This window comes from Medicago truncatula, chromosome 8, assembly GCF_003473485.1.
Source record: "Medicago truncatula cultivar Jemalong A17 chromosome 8, MtrunA17r5.0-ANR, whole genome shotgun sequence".
NCBI classification, from domain to species: domain Eukaryota; kingdom Viridiplantae; phylum Streptophyta; class Magnoliopsida; order Fabales; family Fabaceae; genus Medicago; species Medicago truncatula.
The window spans coordinates 27168881-27188169 of NC_053049.1; the positions used below are offsets into that span (position 1 = coordinate 27168881).

The 19289-nt window shown below is 30.9% G+C and overlaps 1 protein-coding gene across 1 annotated transcript; it reads left to right on the plus strand.

The window, feature by feature from the left end:
* Positions 1-932: 932 nt before the first annotated feature.
* Positions 933-5669, plus strand: LOC25502794 (paired amphipathic helix protein Sin3-like 1). The gene is made up of 8 exons (XM_013590355.3): positions 933-1072; positions 1364-1445; positions 3535-3788; positions 3865-4001; positions 4164-4239; positions 4326-4355; positions 5063-5199; positions 5291-5669. Exons 2-8 carry the CDS (start codon positions 1366-1368, stop codon positions 5432-5434), a joined length of 858 nt encoding a protein of 285 aa, XP_013445809.1. The 5' UTR covers positions 933-1072; positions 1364-1365; the 3' UTR covers positions 5435-5669.
* Positions 5670-19289: the final 13620 nt, after the last annotated feature.

Genomic DNA, 19289 nt, shown 5'->3' on the forward strand with positions numbered 1-19289 from the left:
AACACAATTATTAGTTGTCTTTTTTTTTACCAATTATTACTTTTAACGTAAAAAAAAATTAAACGATAATTGTGTTTTAAGAAATTGTAATGAAAGGATAATTTTTATATAATTATTACTCTAATGAAAAAATGATTACTCTTTTTATTTTTTTGAGGGAAAAAAAAATTATTACTCTTGAAATTATATAATTATTACTGTAATGAAAAAATATATAATTATTACTTTAACGTAAAAAAATACACAATGACTTTTAACGTCAACAAAAGAAAAATTGTAATGAATTTCAAGAAAAAAAAGTAAAATTATTGTGAGTTCATGTAAATTGTTTGTTTAAGCTTGAATATTGTTTAGAAAAATTTAAGGAAACATGTTTCTCATGTTTTGTCTAAGAATGAAATTTACAAATTTATCCTTTGTTTAAAACATACTTTTAATGGAAATTATTGGTCTTTTGGTAAAAAAATTAGTGGGTGTAGGTTGCTAACTTGCACCTTAGTGTTTTTAGGTGGGTGTAAGTTAGCTGCTGCCATATATATATATATATATATATATATATATATATATATATATATATATGAAAATAATGTATTACTTTACAAATGAGTCATGAATCATTTTTATTGGTTAGTGAAAAGCAAATGAGTCACAATTCATTTTGTGATTGGCTAAAATATTTAAGTGAGTCATAATGGAAGCAAATGAAAATAATTAAAAACAATTTTTTTATATATAGAAAAAAATATGTATTGATTTACAATTGAGTTATGATTCATTTTGATTGGCTAATGAAAAATAAATGAGTCATGATCTATTTTTTGATTGGTTAAAATATATAAGTGAGTCATAATCTATTTTAATTGGATGATAAAAAAACATTAAATGAGAAGGACAATGTGAAAATACATGTGTACTTAGTTTTAATTATAAAAATGAATTGATTTTTGTCACAACCAAACATACACTAAGATGTCACTCGCAAAGGATCTTTGATTTACACCCAGCATCCATTCCATACCTACGATCATCATCATCATCATCACGTGTTTCAGGCTTTTTTGAATTCTCTTAGGTTAGATCCATTTTCTGGGTTTCATTTTGAATGATTTAAGATCTTCTTAATTCTACATCTATCATCATCATCATCATTCACATCTAGGATTTTTGGTTTACCCATCATCTGATTTAGGATATTCTGAATTCTACAATCAATATCATCATCATCATCAATATTCACTTCTAGGATCTTTGATTTACCCATCATTCATTCAAACTTTATGATTTTTTTTTTTTTTTTTTTTTAGTTGTAATATTATAGTGTTTGCTTTTCTTTCTTTTAATCACTTATTTATTCTTGAAACAGAAATGAAAAGGTCCAAAGATAATGATGTTGCTGACATTGATTCACAACCCAAACGCCCCACCCTATCTACCACACAAGAATCGTAAGTTTTTATTTTTTATTTTATTTTTCATTATTACTTTTTGCAATGTGATTTAGTTTTATATTAATTCTGGTTAATGTTTAGTTATATTTTAGTCTCTTTGTAGTGTTTAACTTTGTGAAGCAAGATCATATTCATTTGTTTCTTTCTTGCATGATTTTTAACTCTTAACTTTGGTAGTTATTTATTTTCATTATTATGAAACCCTAATTATATTTTAGTCTCTTGTAGTGTTTAACTTTGTGTATTTATTTTCATTATTATGAAACCCTAATTATATAAAATCTTCAATATTAACCAAACAGTAAGCTCAGAGTGCAACCTAGGGAGGTGAATTAGGTTTTTGGACATTTTAGGTTTTTTTTATGGCAGGGTTATTTTTGTGAGTTTAAGGTTCTTATTATTTTTCTAGAAAATTGTGTTGAAGATATGAAAGAATGCGAAAAATAAAGAGCGTAGGGAAGAGAAAAATGGACACAAGAAATTATAATGGTTCCCTTTTAAACTAAGGGCACATCCACTCCCTCCACACCCCGTTGAGGAATTCCACTGTGATAGAATCTTTTTTACAAGCAACCTTACCCCAAGGCTCTCTAACAATATTTCTATAGCACCCTATTATCTTTACAACAAGAATCTTCACCAGACTCTATGTTGAAATTCTCACAAACAAGGAAGATAGCACCCCCACTATTTTTAACAAGAATCCTTAAGAAACAATGACGAAAATATTACAAATGAATAATGAAGAATAATTGTAAGGTTGTTATCAAATTAATATCACTCTCAAATGAATATACCTTGATGCTCAGAAACCATTTTGAATATGGAAGTTGATTGATGTTTTATTGATCTGAAATATATTTATAGAGGCTTTAGAAAATGTCCATGAAGCAATGCTACCTTTCAAAAATGGTTTAAAATGAAAAGACACAAATTTAAAATGGTACCCATTCATAAAATTTGAAATTTTGAATGTGGTAACTAGTTACCATATAAGGGTGTAATCGATTACACTACAATGTTGTAAAAAATTTGAAATTTGTAATACTAGCAATCAGTTACCATATAATGTGTAACCGGTTACATATGCTTAAAAATGACTTTTCTAGAAGTTTTTAGGCATTGCTTCATATGGGGACTTAGAAAAATGATTTGTAATAAGTTCAAAAGGATTTCTTGAGCATTATAAGTTATATAGATGTGGAAAGTAATAATTCAAATATAAAGACCATACTTACAATGATTCCCACTATATAATCTAAAAGTCTTCATCTTCATCTTAATTTCCTCTGGTGCCTCCATAGTGTTTCTTCTTTTCTAATGGGGTTTTTTATCATCAAAACTCAACCAAGTCTAAGAAGGAAATATTCTTCACACAAACAATTGAGCTCAAGTAGTGAATGAGTTAGACGAATCTAAGTTCTATTCTTGGATGGAACAATTACTTGATGAACTCCGGATTACTAGGGCCCCTTCGAATAAGAATCGAAGAGTTAACCACAAAAAAAAGAAATTTTCACCTCTTTCTTTTTTTTATATGTTTAAAATAAATAAAACTAAACATGATAAAAAAGTATTTTAACGGTTTTATCTCCTCTTTCTTTAAACTTACGATCTACAACGGTTTGGATCATAAACCCATCCAAAACAATTGGACTATAATTCATTATCTTCCTTTGTATTTCTCCTTTTATTGTCAACTAACGTATTAATTCAAAGCAAAAAGTTGTATTTAGGTGAATTCTAATTAGGTTAACAACAATAATTGATTCAAAGCTAATAATTGGTACAATAACAATTGTGTAATATTCCAAGCTATTTAGTGATAAATAAATGCACAAAATAGGATCACATGAGTATCAATTTGTGATTAATGTTATCCATTGATTATAATTTAATTAAAGGTTAAACTCTGGAGTAACTTTAATGAGTTACATCCTAATTATAAATAGTTTGTTTTACATAATGCAATTGAGATTTAGTATTTTCTTTCTCGATAGATATATTCCATTTTAGTTGAATTCAACATTGATAATGGTGTTTGAATTTCTTGAAATTGATAATCTTTTAAATGCTTTTTCATTAGGAATTTGTTTGTCGAACTGAGTACCGAGAAGGCCAAAGATTTGCAAGGTGATCATGATCTCATTGCCAAAAATCTTGATCCAGAATTTAACAAAGGTTTGATGAGTGCAGAGGTGTCTGATGGACGAAACAGTGACATGACCATTCATAAGAAAGGTAATCGCGACCTCATTGTCGAACATCCTGATCCAGAAATTGACAAAGGTTCGATGAGTGCAAATGAGAAGCGTGACGAAAAAAAGGAGTGTCATACAGGTGAAGGTTACATGATCATTATAGTGAACTCATTTACGTTCGATTTGTTTATTACTTTAAAATATTTCATTTTCAGTTATGTCGAGTGAAGCGTTTTCTTACCTGAACAAAGTCACAGAGAGGTTAGGAATACTCGAGGATTACCAAAAATTTGAGAAGTCCCTACATAGCTACAGAATGGGAACAATTACAAGAGAAGAACTACAAAAAATGGTAATATTGTTTATACATCCAAATTTTCAGAAGTTACATTTTTTGATTTTCTGTCACATCCTATAACTCTTGAATTGAATATGGCTTGCATTGAACATTAAACTTTAATACAAAAATTATGTTAAAAATACTGTAACGGAGAAGAATTCATGTTGCATTCAGGTAGGCGATTTGTTGGGAAAACACTCCGATCTTGTGGAGGGATTTAACGAGTTTTTGACACAATGCGAATCCAACGGTAATGTTACAACCAATTTTCACATCAATATAAAGTCTAATTTTTTCTCCCTTTATTGTTATTTCTAATAAAGTGTTGTTATGCAGAAGGATTATTTGGTCATGTCTTAAATAAAAGTAAGTTAATATGATTTTATGTTATATTTTTTTTGCGTCGCTTTATCTTTAGGTAGCATTGTATGACATGCATATTTGAACAAACGAAGCAAATATACTTCAAATTGCTATCTCATATATTGTTCACCTGGGAATAAAAAATTATAAAAATTAGTCTTTTCTTGAAGTTGTGAACTATTTGCAACACTTGAAAAGTCATTATCTAAAGCAAAATGCATTTTTTTTTGCCACTTATCATGCCTCTCTATTGTGAAATGTTGGCTCTAGGCCATACAAAATACATTTTTTTTGCATGATATGATTAGAAATGAAAATATTAAAGAAAGATAAAGAGAGATTCGGGGTAGAACCTATCACGGAAAAGATGGTGGCAACTCGACATAGGTGGTTTGGAAATATATTGAAAATACCTGTAGTAAAATCAATAGAGGCAGAAGTACCAAGAAAAACTATACGAGAAATTATTAACAAATATCTAGAGATTACCAGGTTGGATAGAGAAATGATATATGATAGAACATTATGACATTGTTTGATCCATGTAGCAGACCCCATTAAGTGGGATGAGGCTTGCTTGTTCTCGTCGTTTGCATGTAAAAATCACATATTCAATTTGTTTTGGTGTTTTATCATTTGTTTGATAGTGATTTTAACGATATTTCCCTTTATGATTCATTTTATAACTTTAAAAAGTTTTGTTGTCTCAGTTATGTTCAGAGAAGAGCATGTCTTCCTTGAAAAAGTCAAAGAGAAATTTAGCAATCCTGAAATTTATCAGGATTTTTTGAAGTGCCTACATATCTATGCCAGAGAATTAATTACCCGAGGAGAATTACAACTATTGGTATGGTATATACTTTTATGTATCCAAATTCATAGAAGTTGCATTTCCAAATTTGTTATGTTGAAGAATGCTTATTTTATATTTCCAACAGGTGTATGATTTATTTGGAAAATATACCGATCTTATGGTCGAATTTAACGATTTCATGGCACAAAGTGAAAAGAAGAATGCCAAACTTGTTAAAGCTTTGAAGGGTCGTCAAATACATGCTTCTGTGTCTCTTAATCAATCTTGATGACTTCTATTACTTGATTGTCCAAGCCATCTTCTCATTATACTTTTGTGTTGCTTCCTGCTTGAGATTATTAAACATGTTTTTAACCATATACTTAAGGAAGTTATTCTGTAGTAGTATGTATTTAGAAGATTTCTTTTGTTATCGAAAAGTTTATTGTCATTAAAACCAATGACTAGGAAGATTGGTGCCATAAAAGAGTATATTATGATGGCATAAAAGATTATATTTTACATTTTGCATGACTAGGAAGATTGGTGCCATAAAAGATTGGTGCCAAATAAGCGTGTGTGTGGACATATTAACCTTTAAACTCGATTCGTTCCCGCTGGTTATGCAAACTAATTAAATGTAATATGGATAAGCATGAATATCTTTTTGGTTACTTTGGAAACTTTGAAGTGAATTGAATGTTCACTTCGGGCTCATTGATTAATGGTATTACTCTCATGCACCAGAGAAAAGAAGAAATGATTTAAAAATAATGTTGACATAACTCATAAATATGCAAATTTTCATATCCTTTTCTGCCTCTAAATTGACTCTACTTATAGAGAAAATGATGCATGAAACTTCATAAGCAAAACAACTATTGAAATAGCGTCTTTCAAAAGATAATATTGCAAAAAATAATATTGGAAATAGCGTGGCATTTAGCTTCTTCACATGGTTCCATACACGTGTGAGTTTGAAACTTGTGGATGCCACTTTTTATCTTATATTTACTCCCTCTGTTATATAATAGATGACTTATTTGAAAATGTGTACTTTTGACCTAACATATTTTGACCTTCTTTTTCTACTAATATACAAAGATAAATAATATCATATAAGATGTCGTTGGATTCATCTCGATGAATATTTTCAAAATATCAAATTTTTATAATTTTTTCTAAAAAATTTGTAAAGTTATTTAATATCAAAATTGTGCATTGATATGGGTTACAAGGTCAAATGTTTCACTTAATATGGAACATAGAGTAAAAACATTAAGAAGATATAAATTTTCAAAATAGTATGAGGCTGAACTCAAACCTATGATCGTAATCTCCCCACCATTTCATAAAATATATCAAAATATTTTATTCGGAAAATACATTAAATTTATACATTTCCTTTCTTCAATCACAAAGAATTCTAGTCCCGTGAGCATAGTTCAATTGGTAGGACAATGCATTATTATATGCAGGGGTTGGGGTTCGAACCCCGGACATCCCACTCATTCACCTTGTAATGTAAATTCTAGCCACTAAACTACCTGACAAAAAAAAAAAAAAGAACTCTAGTTCTTCTAGTATATGGAAGGCTATAGTTAATGCTTAAAATGATAATGTTAGAAAGCAATTTATTTTGAATTCGGATCATCTCTATTTATCAAAAGAAATTGATTGTAACCATTACTTTAGGTTTTTTAAGGGGATCCAGTACTATAGTTTTAGATAGAATAAAAGAGTATATGATTGCATTTCTAAAATCGCTGATATAATTAAAAGAACATTTATACAAAAAAATTATAGTAATAAAAATGTCAATATCTTAGCCAAGATCTTTGGCTTTTTTTTTTCTTTCAAGGGAAGTAATTAGAAGGGTATATTTATACAAGATTGCTTCTTTTAAAGCTTCTACTTCAAACTCACCAGATTTTTTCGATACACTTTTTATTTGGAGTGTCTCTATTAAATCTAAAAATCTAGGAACGATTTAATTTTCTCTCCAAATTGCATTGAAATGTGCTGATTTATTGAACGAAGTCATGAACCAAGTGATTATTCGTCATTATAACAATTCTGCTTCCTCTCAATATTTAGGACATAAATCTAATACCCAAAAAAAATATTACATACGAATGAATGATTTCAAAAGTGATCAGGTGGTATGGCCTGCGCTGCAATAATTCTAGACAATGTTTCATTCTAACAATGTGTATGCTTCAATGTCTATGCAATCTTTGCCCTTTTCTCCTTTTATCCTTGATATTTTTTTTTCAAGAACATCAATGTAATCATCATCAACACTTTGACAAATAATAGTCCAGTAATAATATTGGTGTTGAAATCCCTTCATTATCCAGAAGCTTGAATTTGTCTTGTAATAATATTGGTGTTGTTCAATACATATAAGGTTAGCAAGAGCATTGTCATCCATAGGAATATTGTAACATCTAATTTTTTTTAGTCGCAAAACTTAATAGATAGGGTTATATATACGGAGTTTGTTAGGATACACCCACAAATTTTTATTAAGGTGTGTTTTGTAACACTCCTATTTCTATTAAAACAATTAAACATGCGAATAATACATTTATTCAAGAAATAGAGGCTACGCCATCATACAAAAATTCAAAACCATAAATATGTATATAAACTTCAACAGTCGCAGCGGAATATAAACAAGAGTAATCCAAATATACATGTCATGAATCGATTAATACATCAACATAGATGAATCTCATAATTCCCAACATACGGGAAAATCTCCAATCATAACAAAATCCAAAGTAAAAGATAATCTAGACCGACACAACGAAGCCTAGATCAGAGCCGACTAAACTCTAAACACCGATATCGGAGAAAGCTCCCGATATCCACCAAGCACAAAAACTCACCGAGCAACTAACCCTGCACAACGTCTACCCATCCATACAGACAGGTAGGCGGTCAAAACCACTGGGGTTAAGTATTACATCATCATAATCCAAATAACAGTTAACATGGATATTTCAATTTAAACATCATGCACTTGATCAATAATAATATTCTCATACATATACTTACATCAAACCCCAATATCTCACATAAATAATCACCAATCACATGTGTCATGAACAAATATCAATTTCCAATTATTCATACACAATTATCAAACACATATATCAATAAGACTCATGTCATGATATGCACCTATCGACACATATATGCATGTGGTACCAAATCACCTCAAGGTCGTCACCCATATCCAGACCACCAAGGGTCTCTGCAAGGCCGAAGCCCAAAAACTAGATCACGAAGGATCTCTGCAAGACCGAAGTCCACAACTAGATCACAAATGATCTCTGTAAGGCCGAAGCCCAAAAACTAGATCACAAATGATCTCTGCTAGGCCGAAGCCCAATAATGAATAAAACATCATATAAAATCTCAACACGACTATGATGCATGAACATGTACAAGGACTCAATAATGCGACAACAATCCACAATTTTCACCTCAATATATAGGACAACAACCAATTATATTGATTATCTCCACAACATTTGCATTATCAAGAAAACATGCCCATACACAAATAAATCATAATATTCACCATCACACATTAACATAATTATCAATAATCAACAAGGTCATTCAACATCAACTATCACATATAGTTTTACCATTCAAGCATTTCTTACATTCTAAGTAAGATAGCATGCACATTTCATGATAAACATCATATCCAATACAATCATTCATTTATACAACTTCACTTAGTCATATAAGAATAATCACAACCATTCATAAGGTAATTGACTCAAGAAAACATTTTTGACCAAAAACCGTATCAAGTGGCAAACGACCAACATTGACAATCCCAAGACAAAACGACGTAGACAAGTTGAAACTTCTCAAACCACCTTAATCAATCATGTATTCATGAACTTGAGTCGTCTCCGGACTATTAAACATTAATCCAAGAATAACTTCAGTTCATATGAAAAACCCAATTTCACAACCTTTCACATTCCCACCCGAAATATCACTTTTTACATGATTAAGATGTTTGACCACACTTACAAGTTTTACCTAAGTCTATATGAGCTGTAGGTTCAACTTATAAGTCCCAATGTTTGCAAAAGTTTGTTTCCGACAAAAGTCTAAGTTCCAAAATTCCCAAGTTAAGACTCAAATGAAGAATTTCAAGTTTAGGCAACCTAATCATGTTCCAGTAGTTTTAGGGGATTAAACAGTAGTTAAACATGTTTAAAGAATCATTTTAGAAAGCTCGGATTGGCCCCCAAAGAATCGGAACAAAAGATTAATGTGGCTGAAACTGGACCTGTTCGCTTAAGCGAACGAGTTACATTGACAAACCACATTGCATGCTTTCTGGTCGCTCACCAGTTCGCTTAAGCGACCACATGTTCACTTAAGCGAACGAGTTCCAGTAGCAACCAGAAAACTTCGCTTACCAGCACGCTAACTGGTCGCTTAAGCGACCTAACCCAGAAAATCCATATGAATGCTCGCTTATAGGTTGCTTAAGCGAACCTCTAAGCGAACGTTCACAGTTTTGCAGTAAATGTTACGGGTTTGAACCCTTTTTCACCCAAAATCCCCAATTTTGACCCCTCATTGCCCAAATGTGTTTCCAAAACATGTTTATAGGTCAATATGACTAAAAAGACTCACAAAAACTCAATCAAACTTGAAAACATTTGACAATTGGACCAATTCCCCATTTTCATCGAAACACCAACAACATCTCATTTCTCCATAACAAAATCATGAATCATGCAACCCAAGCCATGAATTATCATCAACAACATGACTAAACAACAACAACATCTATTGATCATCAACTAGCAACAATTCAATTATTCATAACTTCATACATCTAAACATGTCATCACAATTGGAGCACGAATTTGATCATTTATGAACAATTAATCAATTCATCCAATTAAGCACTTTTCATACAAATAATTGAAAATTATAATAATGATTATGATGAATTCTAACCCCCTTACCTTAGTAGGTTAATCTCTCTAGCTTAGGCTTCAATTTTGCTCCTAGCTCTTCTCCCAACCCTTGTTCTTCAAGTCCTTTTCTCTCTACCCTTTTCTCCTCTTGCTCCCACTTTCTCTCTCTATTCTCTCCAAAAATATCTTATGAATGAAAGGGTGAGGAAATTTCTCATAAGTGTTGGTTTTTATATCAAGTCTCCTTAATGGGTCTAACCCTCCACTTAATGGACTTAACCCATTTCTATTCACATCTCAAATGTTTCTACACTCTAACGATAATTCATTAATAACGGTCAAATAACGGTAAAATGTTACTAACGGTCACTAAACGGTAAAATCTCAATTTTACTCTAGTAACTTAGTAAAACAACTATTCTCACTAACCACTAAAGTAATTCTCACCAAAACTTATAATTCTACCCGTTCTCACAAAATGACCAAAATACCCATAAGTCTAAAATGACTAAAATATCCTTCAAACACGGAAACCATGAAAATGCATCCAATGATGAATAATCACACACAAACACATAATAAAAGTAATTAAAATAAATCTAGCTAAAAATCAGGCTGTTACATGTTTTTAGTAAAGATATAACTAAAAAATTGTTAAATACACTTTAAGGTGAATGTTGCTAAAACACACCTTCTAAAAAATAAATGGTTGTATGTTAGCAACGCCTATAGACATTTGCTAGAATACACCCACTTATTTTTTAAAAGGTGTGTTTTAACAAGTTATAACTAAAAAGTAGTTAAATGCACCTGAAGACGTAGCTTGCTAAAACACTCTCACATAAAAACTAGTGGGTGTATATATAGGGGTTTGTTAGGACACACCCACTATTTTTATGTGGGAGTGTTTTAGCATAGATATAACTAAAAAGTTGTTAAATACACTTTAAGGTGAATGTTGCTAAAACACACATTCTAAAAAATAAGTGGGTGTATGTTAACAACTCTTATAAACATTTGCTAGAATACCTGCACAAGGACTATATGAAGAAAACATACTAGACTCTCCTGTCATATGATCGGTAGCCCCTAAATCAACAATCCAAGTGCGACTTAGTTTGACACTAAGAAGGGCTGGCTCTAAAGAATTGCCTTTTTGGGCAATGGAACCGAAAGAAAACATATGAGAAGTTGTTTAAGACTCAAGAAGCTTGTACAGTTGTTCATCAGTGGACGGAAGTGAGTTTGAGAAAGACCGCTGCCCTTGATCAGAAGTATCTTGGAGTGCACGACCTTCGGTTGATTAGTTGAAAATTGTCTTACCCATCACCACCGTCGTCACGCCTTCTCTCTTAGATTGTCTTACCTAAATGGTCTTAGATTTATTCATCCTTTTTTATTTTCACTTTTTGATCTGAACTGCAAGCTACGAAATTGAGTTTTTTTTCTTTCTTCTTTCCGATGAATAGTGCACGTGAACAGTACCACGTGGATGAACATTGCACGCGCGAATAGTACTCGGTGAACAATGTTGCTGGATATCAAATCCAGAAGAAAAAAAAAACGAAAGATGTCGTAGTGATGGAGGCTAAGGTTTATGCCGAAGCAAGGCCCCCAAAATCGAGGGCTCTGATGCCATGTTGAAATTACTTTATAATTTAAAGTTGTTATTTGGCGGAAATCAAGAGAGATAATGATGTGTAATTAAGAAAAGGTATTAACAAATACACTGTCTTGAAATTTTCTTGATAAATTTTGTCACTGTATCTATCATTTCGCAATGAAAAATAAACAACCATTAAAATAGAATAATAAAAGGAAGGTTTAATGATGTATTTCGTTCTTGCAATTAGGCGTCATTTAAAAATTAGTCCATGTAATCGCTAATCCTGGCAATTTACCCTTGCATTGTTTAATCATTTAAAATTTCGTCCTTTGACCAACTTAACCACTGCCAAGTCATCAAATTAGCAAAATGATATGGGAATTGACAAAAATACTCTCGTCTTTATTTTGAGAAGAAGATGAAGACAGGGGTAAAAATGTCATTTCACGAATGGATGACGAGGGTATTTTTGTCCATTCCCATGTCATTTTGCTAATTTGATGACGTGGCAGTGATTAAGTTGTTCAAAGGATGAAATTTTAAATGATTAAACAATGCAAGGGTAAATTGCCAGAATTAGCGATTACAGAGACTAATTTTTAAATGACACCTAATTGCAAGGACGAAACACATGATTAAGCCCAAAAGGAAATAATATATATTTCAACAGCTACCCAAAAGCACAGAACCAAACAAAACCAAAGTTTGTCTATTAATATTATTTGTGTTCAGTTCTTTTCTCACTTTGAAGAAGGCCTTAGCACCATTAAGATTTGGATCATATTTCCCATTTGAGAGTGGTAACTTCTTTTTCCAACAACTATCACCTAACCTGAAAATAGCCACAGAACAGAAGCAATCTTCCATACACTCTTTCATACATTGTTCTTCAGTAAAAGGCTTTTGAAGCACAGAATCTGACATAGACCAATCAACGGCAATCAAAGTCTCAAACTCATAGAGATCATTTCTGTTTTTACTTAGTTCATCTTCTCCACATCCTTGCATGAAGTCTTGCTCGCAAGTACCAAGTGGATCATCGGGATCAACCAGTGAGTAACTTTTTGGACACTGACATGTTGGTCTCTTATCAACTCCCAAAGTGCAGAAGCTATTATAGTATTGTAGCTATTGTTTGTTTCCATAAATTTTCAAGCACTTATTCATTAGTCTTTCTATCATTTGAATAATCTTTTTGTAGACTTGGACCTTGATCAAGTTTTATGCCACAGTATAGTTTTTTTCCAACACGACTTCTTTTAGGTTAAAACCCTAAATTTTTTGCCACATCACCTCACTGAGCTACACAACAAAGATAAATTGAAGAATCAGTGATTAGAGGAGAAAGGAAAGTAGAGAGGAAGCCTTCTGAATCAATTTGGTCCATATGATTTTGGTAGTAAATAGTTTTTTCTATGTTTGAATGTTCTATGTAGACTTTGGGAGATAACAAACGTATGACACTCTTTTCTTCCCTTTTTCACAGAAATTAACCTCTAGAATATGCAACTTTGAATATACAATTCTATTTTTATAACTTTAATTAGAAAGGATAGTATTGTAAATTTAACTAATTTAGCATATATATAAAATTTAGAAGTATATTTTATTTTATTTTTAAAATATTCTCTATCAATATTAAGTTAAATGAACTAAATTGTACTCCCTCAATTTTTTAAAGTGTCGTTTTTAATAGTACACTCAAATTAAGAAAATGAATTTTTGTATCATTTTTTTCAATAATTAATACCTTCATTTTAATCTACCGATAAATTCTTATTTTCCTCCCATAACAAGCAAGTTATACACTCTTCGTCTCTCAAACAAATTCTTTTTTCTTTTTTTTATGTACATTCCATCTCTCTTCCATTACAAACAATTGTCAATGATCTCATTGTTATACACAATTTTTTTAATAATAGTAAAGCAAAATCAAATTTCACATTAATCAAAAACTTGTTCTTCACCTTCCTTAAAAAAATATTATTCACCTAAGCAAAACTTAACTTCCCTTCAACTCCTTTAATCAACATTTAGACTTCAAGTATGACTTTAAATAATACTAGATTCACACTTTGTGGCATTATTATAGAATTTCAAACTCTAGATCTAGTATCGTAAGTAACAACATTTTGTTTCAAAAAACAAACTTTGTTTTAAAATCAAACTTGAATTTTCCAAACATATAACATTAATTAATTTAGTTGAAAATTAGTAAGCAATAGTAATTAAAAAATGATATAATTGATAAATTATAGTCTTAAATAATCAAAACGACGATCAAATAGAAACACAAAATTTGTACTCAAACTACACTTAGAAGAAGAAAAAAAAAACAGATTGAGTATATATTTAAACGTAATAAGAGAGCTAAGTGTGATATCATGATCTCTCACGAGAGATAGTGTAATTAGGGTCATGGTGTCTAATTGCATGCATTTTTTCAGTGAAGAATATTTCAATCAAGAAGGTAAAATATTTAATTATAGATATATCTTAAATTTTGAAGAAACTATTTCTTGTAGTACTAACTAGTATTTGTCTCACGCAGAACTTGTTGCAGATATATTGTATCTCTCTCATGCTCATTTTGTCTCTATTCTGCAACCATTCTTGGCTTTGAAGCTAACCAAGGTTTCACAAGTTGCCATTAAAGAAAAAAAAAGTAGGTGATAGACTTATTATGAGATCAAGAACAAGAGAAGAATCAATTTAACTGAATCTATTGAATAAAATGATCTAACTTCAAGTTAGTTACATGAATCCGTCTTTTGATTATTGTTTTGAGTTCTGAAACGGTTATGGTGTTTGGATTATCGAGTGTTACTCGTTCTTGATCGTCACAACTTCGAATTTTTATCATCATGAATTTTGTTTTGGGATTTGTTTATAGAAGAATTGAGATGTGAGTAAGAGGAGGAGAAGTCACTTTAAGGATACATGGGAGGGTTGAGCATTTTGTTAGTTTACGGTTGTTGATCACCGTTAGTTGTTTGGTTTTGGATTCGTTATCGTGTTGGCGGTTGAGTTCACCGCCATCATCGAAAAGTTTGAGTTTTATGGGTAGATAGAAAATTCGAGAGGGTCTGTCAAGAAACTGTTGTTGTGTCGGGTTAGTGTTCTCATTATTAGACTCTCTGATGCTTGTTGCTGATGTTGTAGGGAGTTGATGGTACATGATCGGTTCGTGTTGACGATCAGTTCATTTGTCAAGTTATAAACTTAATTAGTTTGTTTAAATTGATTAGGATTGAATCCAATGTGTAGTTTTTATTGGTTGTATTACCTATAGGGGTTGATTCACTTGGATCGACTGAGTTTGATTTTATGTCCCCCAATTTTTATGTATTTATTTCCTTTTTTTAATAATATATTTAAACATTTGACAAAATTTAAACTATTTTAACAATTTAGTTGGACATCCTCTATTCTCTTGTCATATGCTCTTAATTTATAATATATATATACAGGGGTTTGCTAGGATACAACCATTAATTTTTATGTGGGAGTGTTTTAGCAAAAATATAATTAAAAAGTTGTTAAATACACCTTAAGGTGAATGTTGCTAAAACAAACCTTCTAAAAAAAATAAGTGGGTGTATGTTAGCAACTCCTACAGACATTTGCTAGAATACTCTCACTTAATTTTTAGAAGGTGTGTTTTAGCAAGTTATAACTAAAAAGTAGTTAAATGCACCTTAAGGTGTAGCTTGCTAAAACACTCCCACATAAAAACTAATGGGTGTGTTATAGCAAATCCCATATGGGTTTGCTAACTTAGACCAACAAAAAACATGAAAGTGCAAGTTAGCAAAAGTGCACCTTTTCATTTGGACAAAAATATCATTAATCTTTATTATTTAAAACTAATAGTGTGATGGTTATTTTAGTAATTTTCATTAAAACATATTTGTTAACTTGCATCAATTTGCTAACTTAGATCCACTTTTATTTTATTACAAATAGCTTGAGGGTTACTTTAGTAACTTTTATTAAAAACATTTATTAACTTGCACCAATTTACTAACTTAGACTCACTTTTATTTTATAACAAATAGTTTGAAGGATATTTACTAAATTATCCCATACTTTAAATTGGTTTACACTAGTGAATATTGATTTTTTTTGTCCAAATAAAAATGTGTACTTTTGTTAACTTGAACCTTCATGCTTTTTGTTGGTCTAAATTAGCAAACCTTATATATATATATATATATATATATATATATATATATAGGGATAAGATCAAATGACACCAAGGTGTCAAATTAAATTTGACACCAAATCATAACCATTAATCAAACTTTAATCCGACGTCTCTCATCAATTCATTAAATATTCAAATACTTGATCATATGATGCAAATTTTAATTTTAGAAATAAAATATTCTTTCTTCTCTTGGTTAATTATTTACCAAATTATATGATAGTATTATTATGGTTTCTTTACACTATTCACGGCCATCCTTTTTTTAAGAGCTTATCATCCTTATTTCTTTATTCATATTGACCTTTTTTATTTTTATTTTTCTTACAAGAAACCAAAGAAAATTGATTTATAAAGAGTACCTGGGATAATGAATGAACGATTGGTTCCAAAATTAAAAAGAGCATACGCTAATAAACGAAAGTAAAACACAAATGCTAAAACACCCGACACAATAATATTAGCAGCATTTTGTCAACAACAAAAATTAGTACCATGAACTCAAGAATAATACCATACAACAAATGAAAGCGTAGCCAATATAAACATGATACAAAGATAAGTTCCCTCAAAAAAAAATTGATACAAAGATAAGCAAAAAAAAATTAGTAATTAGACTCTCTAAAAAATAGTAGGAGAAATCAAATGACAATCATCTATCTATTGATGCAAAATATAACAAAAATGGAAACTAATCAACCAAGAAAAGAAATAATAAATTATTTCTAAAATTAAAATTTGGATCATTTCATCAAACATGTGAGCATTTAATGAATTGATGAGAGACGTTGGATTAATGGTTACGATTTGATGTCAAATTTAATTTGACACCTTAGTGTCATATGGTCCTATATATACACATCTTGTAGTAATAATGTCAATCAAGGATGCTATAGGTGACCAATTCCCATGTTTAATTGACATTAGTATTATAATAATGATATTCACTATTAAAATTTGGCAGCAACGAGGATTTACATATTGGATATATATGAGTGTCGATATCCAGCAAAATGTAAGAGAAGAAATTACTATTCTCCTTTGTTCTTCAATAATTATGGACATTGTTCGTGAGGCTCCAACACGTTGGCCTCAAGTGCACGAGTTCATACATGTTGACCTCAAGGCCACGGAAAATTTTTCTTTTAGGCAGTGGTTTTGTCCACGGCACAACATAACTCTCTTCGATCTTTCCTAACTATCTCAATTCTATTTTACTCTTAATATTTCCAACGATTTGAAATCAAATTTTATTTATTTAGTTGTATTCAGAAATATTAACATTGTGATTTTTCTTCGTATTTGGTTGATTCGAATTACATGAAAATGATCACTCAATACCTTTATCAAGTGGATGGTAAAGAACGTCGTCGGGTAAGAGTTCAAATGAATCGTCATCTAATTTGAGGTAAAAAGATGAGCTTAAAGTCCAAGTAAGTGTTTTAAACTCAAGGACATGTATGTAGATATATTTTTGAATCTACAGATACAAGAATTTTAATGTCCATGATTGCCAAAAATTATATAAATATGTTTGGCTTGGTGGTGATAAATTGCAAGAATATATAAATTGAAATTTCTATGTGGTGATAGCTTGACTATAATTTGAGATGTGTCTATAAGTTTGATACCTTGAATTCTTGATAATGAATCATAGGTTTGAGACCTTCGGGCTAAGCTTTTTGGTGTTATGGTTATATATATACATCTATGAAAAAAACCTTTGTGGAATTTATATAATAAGTGGAGGCAGAAATTTTATAACTATATGTTAGGAAAATTCTCTTAGAAATTATGGAGTTTTTTTATCGATATTGCGTTGCCAAAATATGACTACTTTTCAGTTGCTTCAGTTCTAAAGGTAAGCACTTTTATGGTTTATTTAATTTTTTAGACTATATGATGATAGCAAAAAAAAAATAAATTAATTAATTTATGTGTGTGATTATGGATAAGTTGTTGTAACAAAAAACACAGCTAAAAAATGACAGAACCCCCTAAAAACACCTACATGACAAGCTAAAAAAATGCTGCTATAACAACTTAGCCAAATAAAAGCATCACAGTTCACACAAACACACCAACAGGCCCAAAAATACTACATAGTGGTTATAACAATTATGCTATATTGCTATATCAAACAATCAGCAAAGTTTCTAATTTATTCACACATTCATGAAAGTATTTAACTTGTTTTAGACTATTTACCAAAATTTGAGCCTCTTGAAGTAATAATCCTAAGAAATCCTTACATTCTCGTTATTCAAGTTATTACATTGGACTTGATCAACTTATACAACAGTAGAATCAAAATTCTGAAATTAACAATTCTCTTTGGACAAACAAAGAGAATAATTAACAATTCTAAATTAGGATTTGGAAAATCAAAATTAGGGATAATCAACAATTATAAATTGCAGTTTTGAATTTAAATAATCAACTCATTGATTCACCCATTAACAAGCATCAACATTCAGGAACAAAATAGAAGTATAGAACAAATAACAAAGAAAAAACATGGAACAAACCTGGGGGAAGTGAAGAGGAGAAGGAAGGCTAAAATATGGTTTTAGTCCCTGCAAATATGTCTCGTTTTGGTTTTAGTTCCTGTAAAAAAAATATTGATTTTGGTCCCTGCAAATTTTTTTGTTTTGAAAATAGTCCCTGACCCCACTTTTATGATGATTTGCATACGTGACACATTATAACTGAACCAATTTTGTAGTTTTTGGTCCCTGAAAAATATTTTGTTTTTAAAAAAGGTCCCTGCAAAATTTTTTGTTTTTGAAAATAGTCCCTGAATTTTGCAGGGACCAAAAACAATATTTTTTTTTAGAGGGACTAAAACCAAAACGAGGCATATTTGCAGGAACTAAAACCATATTTTAGCCAAGAAGGAATGAAAATGGAGACTAAGAGTTGAGAGAGGAAGAGGCGCAAATTGAGAGAGGAAGAGGCGCAAATGATATGAAACTGAAACAGAGATTGAGTCACTGAGAGAGGGAGAGTCACTATAAGTTAGAGAAGGAGAAGACTGAAAAATAGACATTTTTACACGCCTGAACATTTGCCTCAATTTTGCCCGGTTTTTTTTTTTTTAAGTAAAGAATATGGCTATTGGGTTGGGCTTCCAACATTGAAAGCAGAAGCAGAGCCTGGGCACTAGCCCAGGCTAGCTGGGGGGTGTAATCGCCCATGTTCATGGCTAGTGCACGTGGGCCAGCAGAGTGGGTGGGATGCAGGCAGAATGGCCTGAAAAGAGGTCAAAATTGATTTTGCTGAAGAAGGATATCAAGGAAAGGAGGTTTAGGTAGTATAGAATAAGTTGCGTAATGTTATACCTAAGGAAGTGTCAGTAAAATAA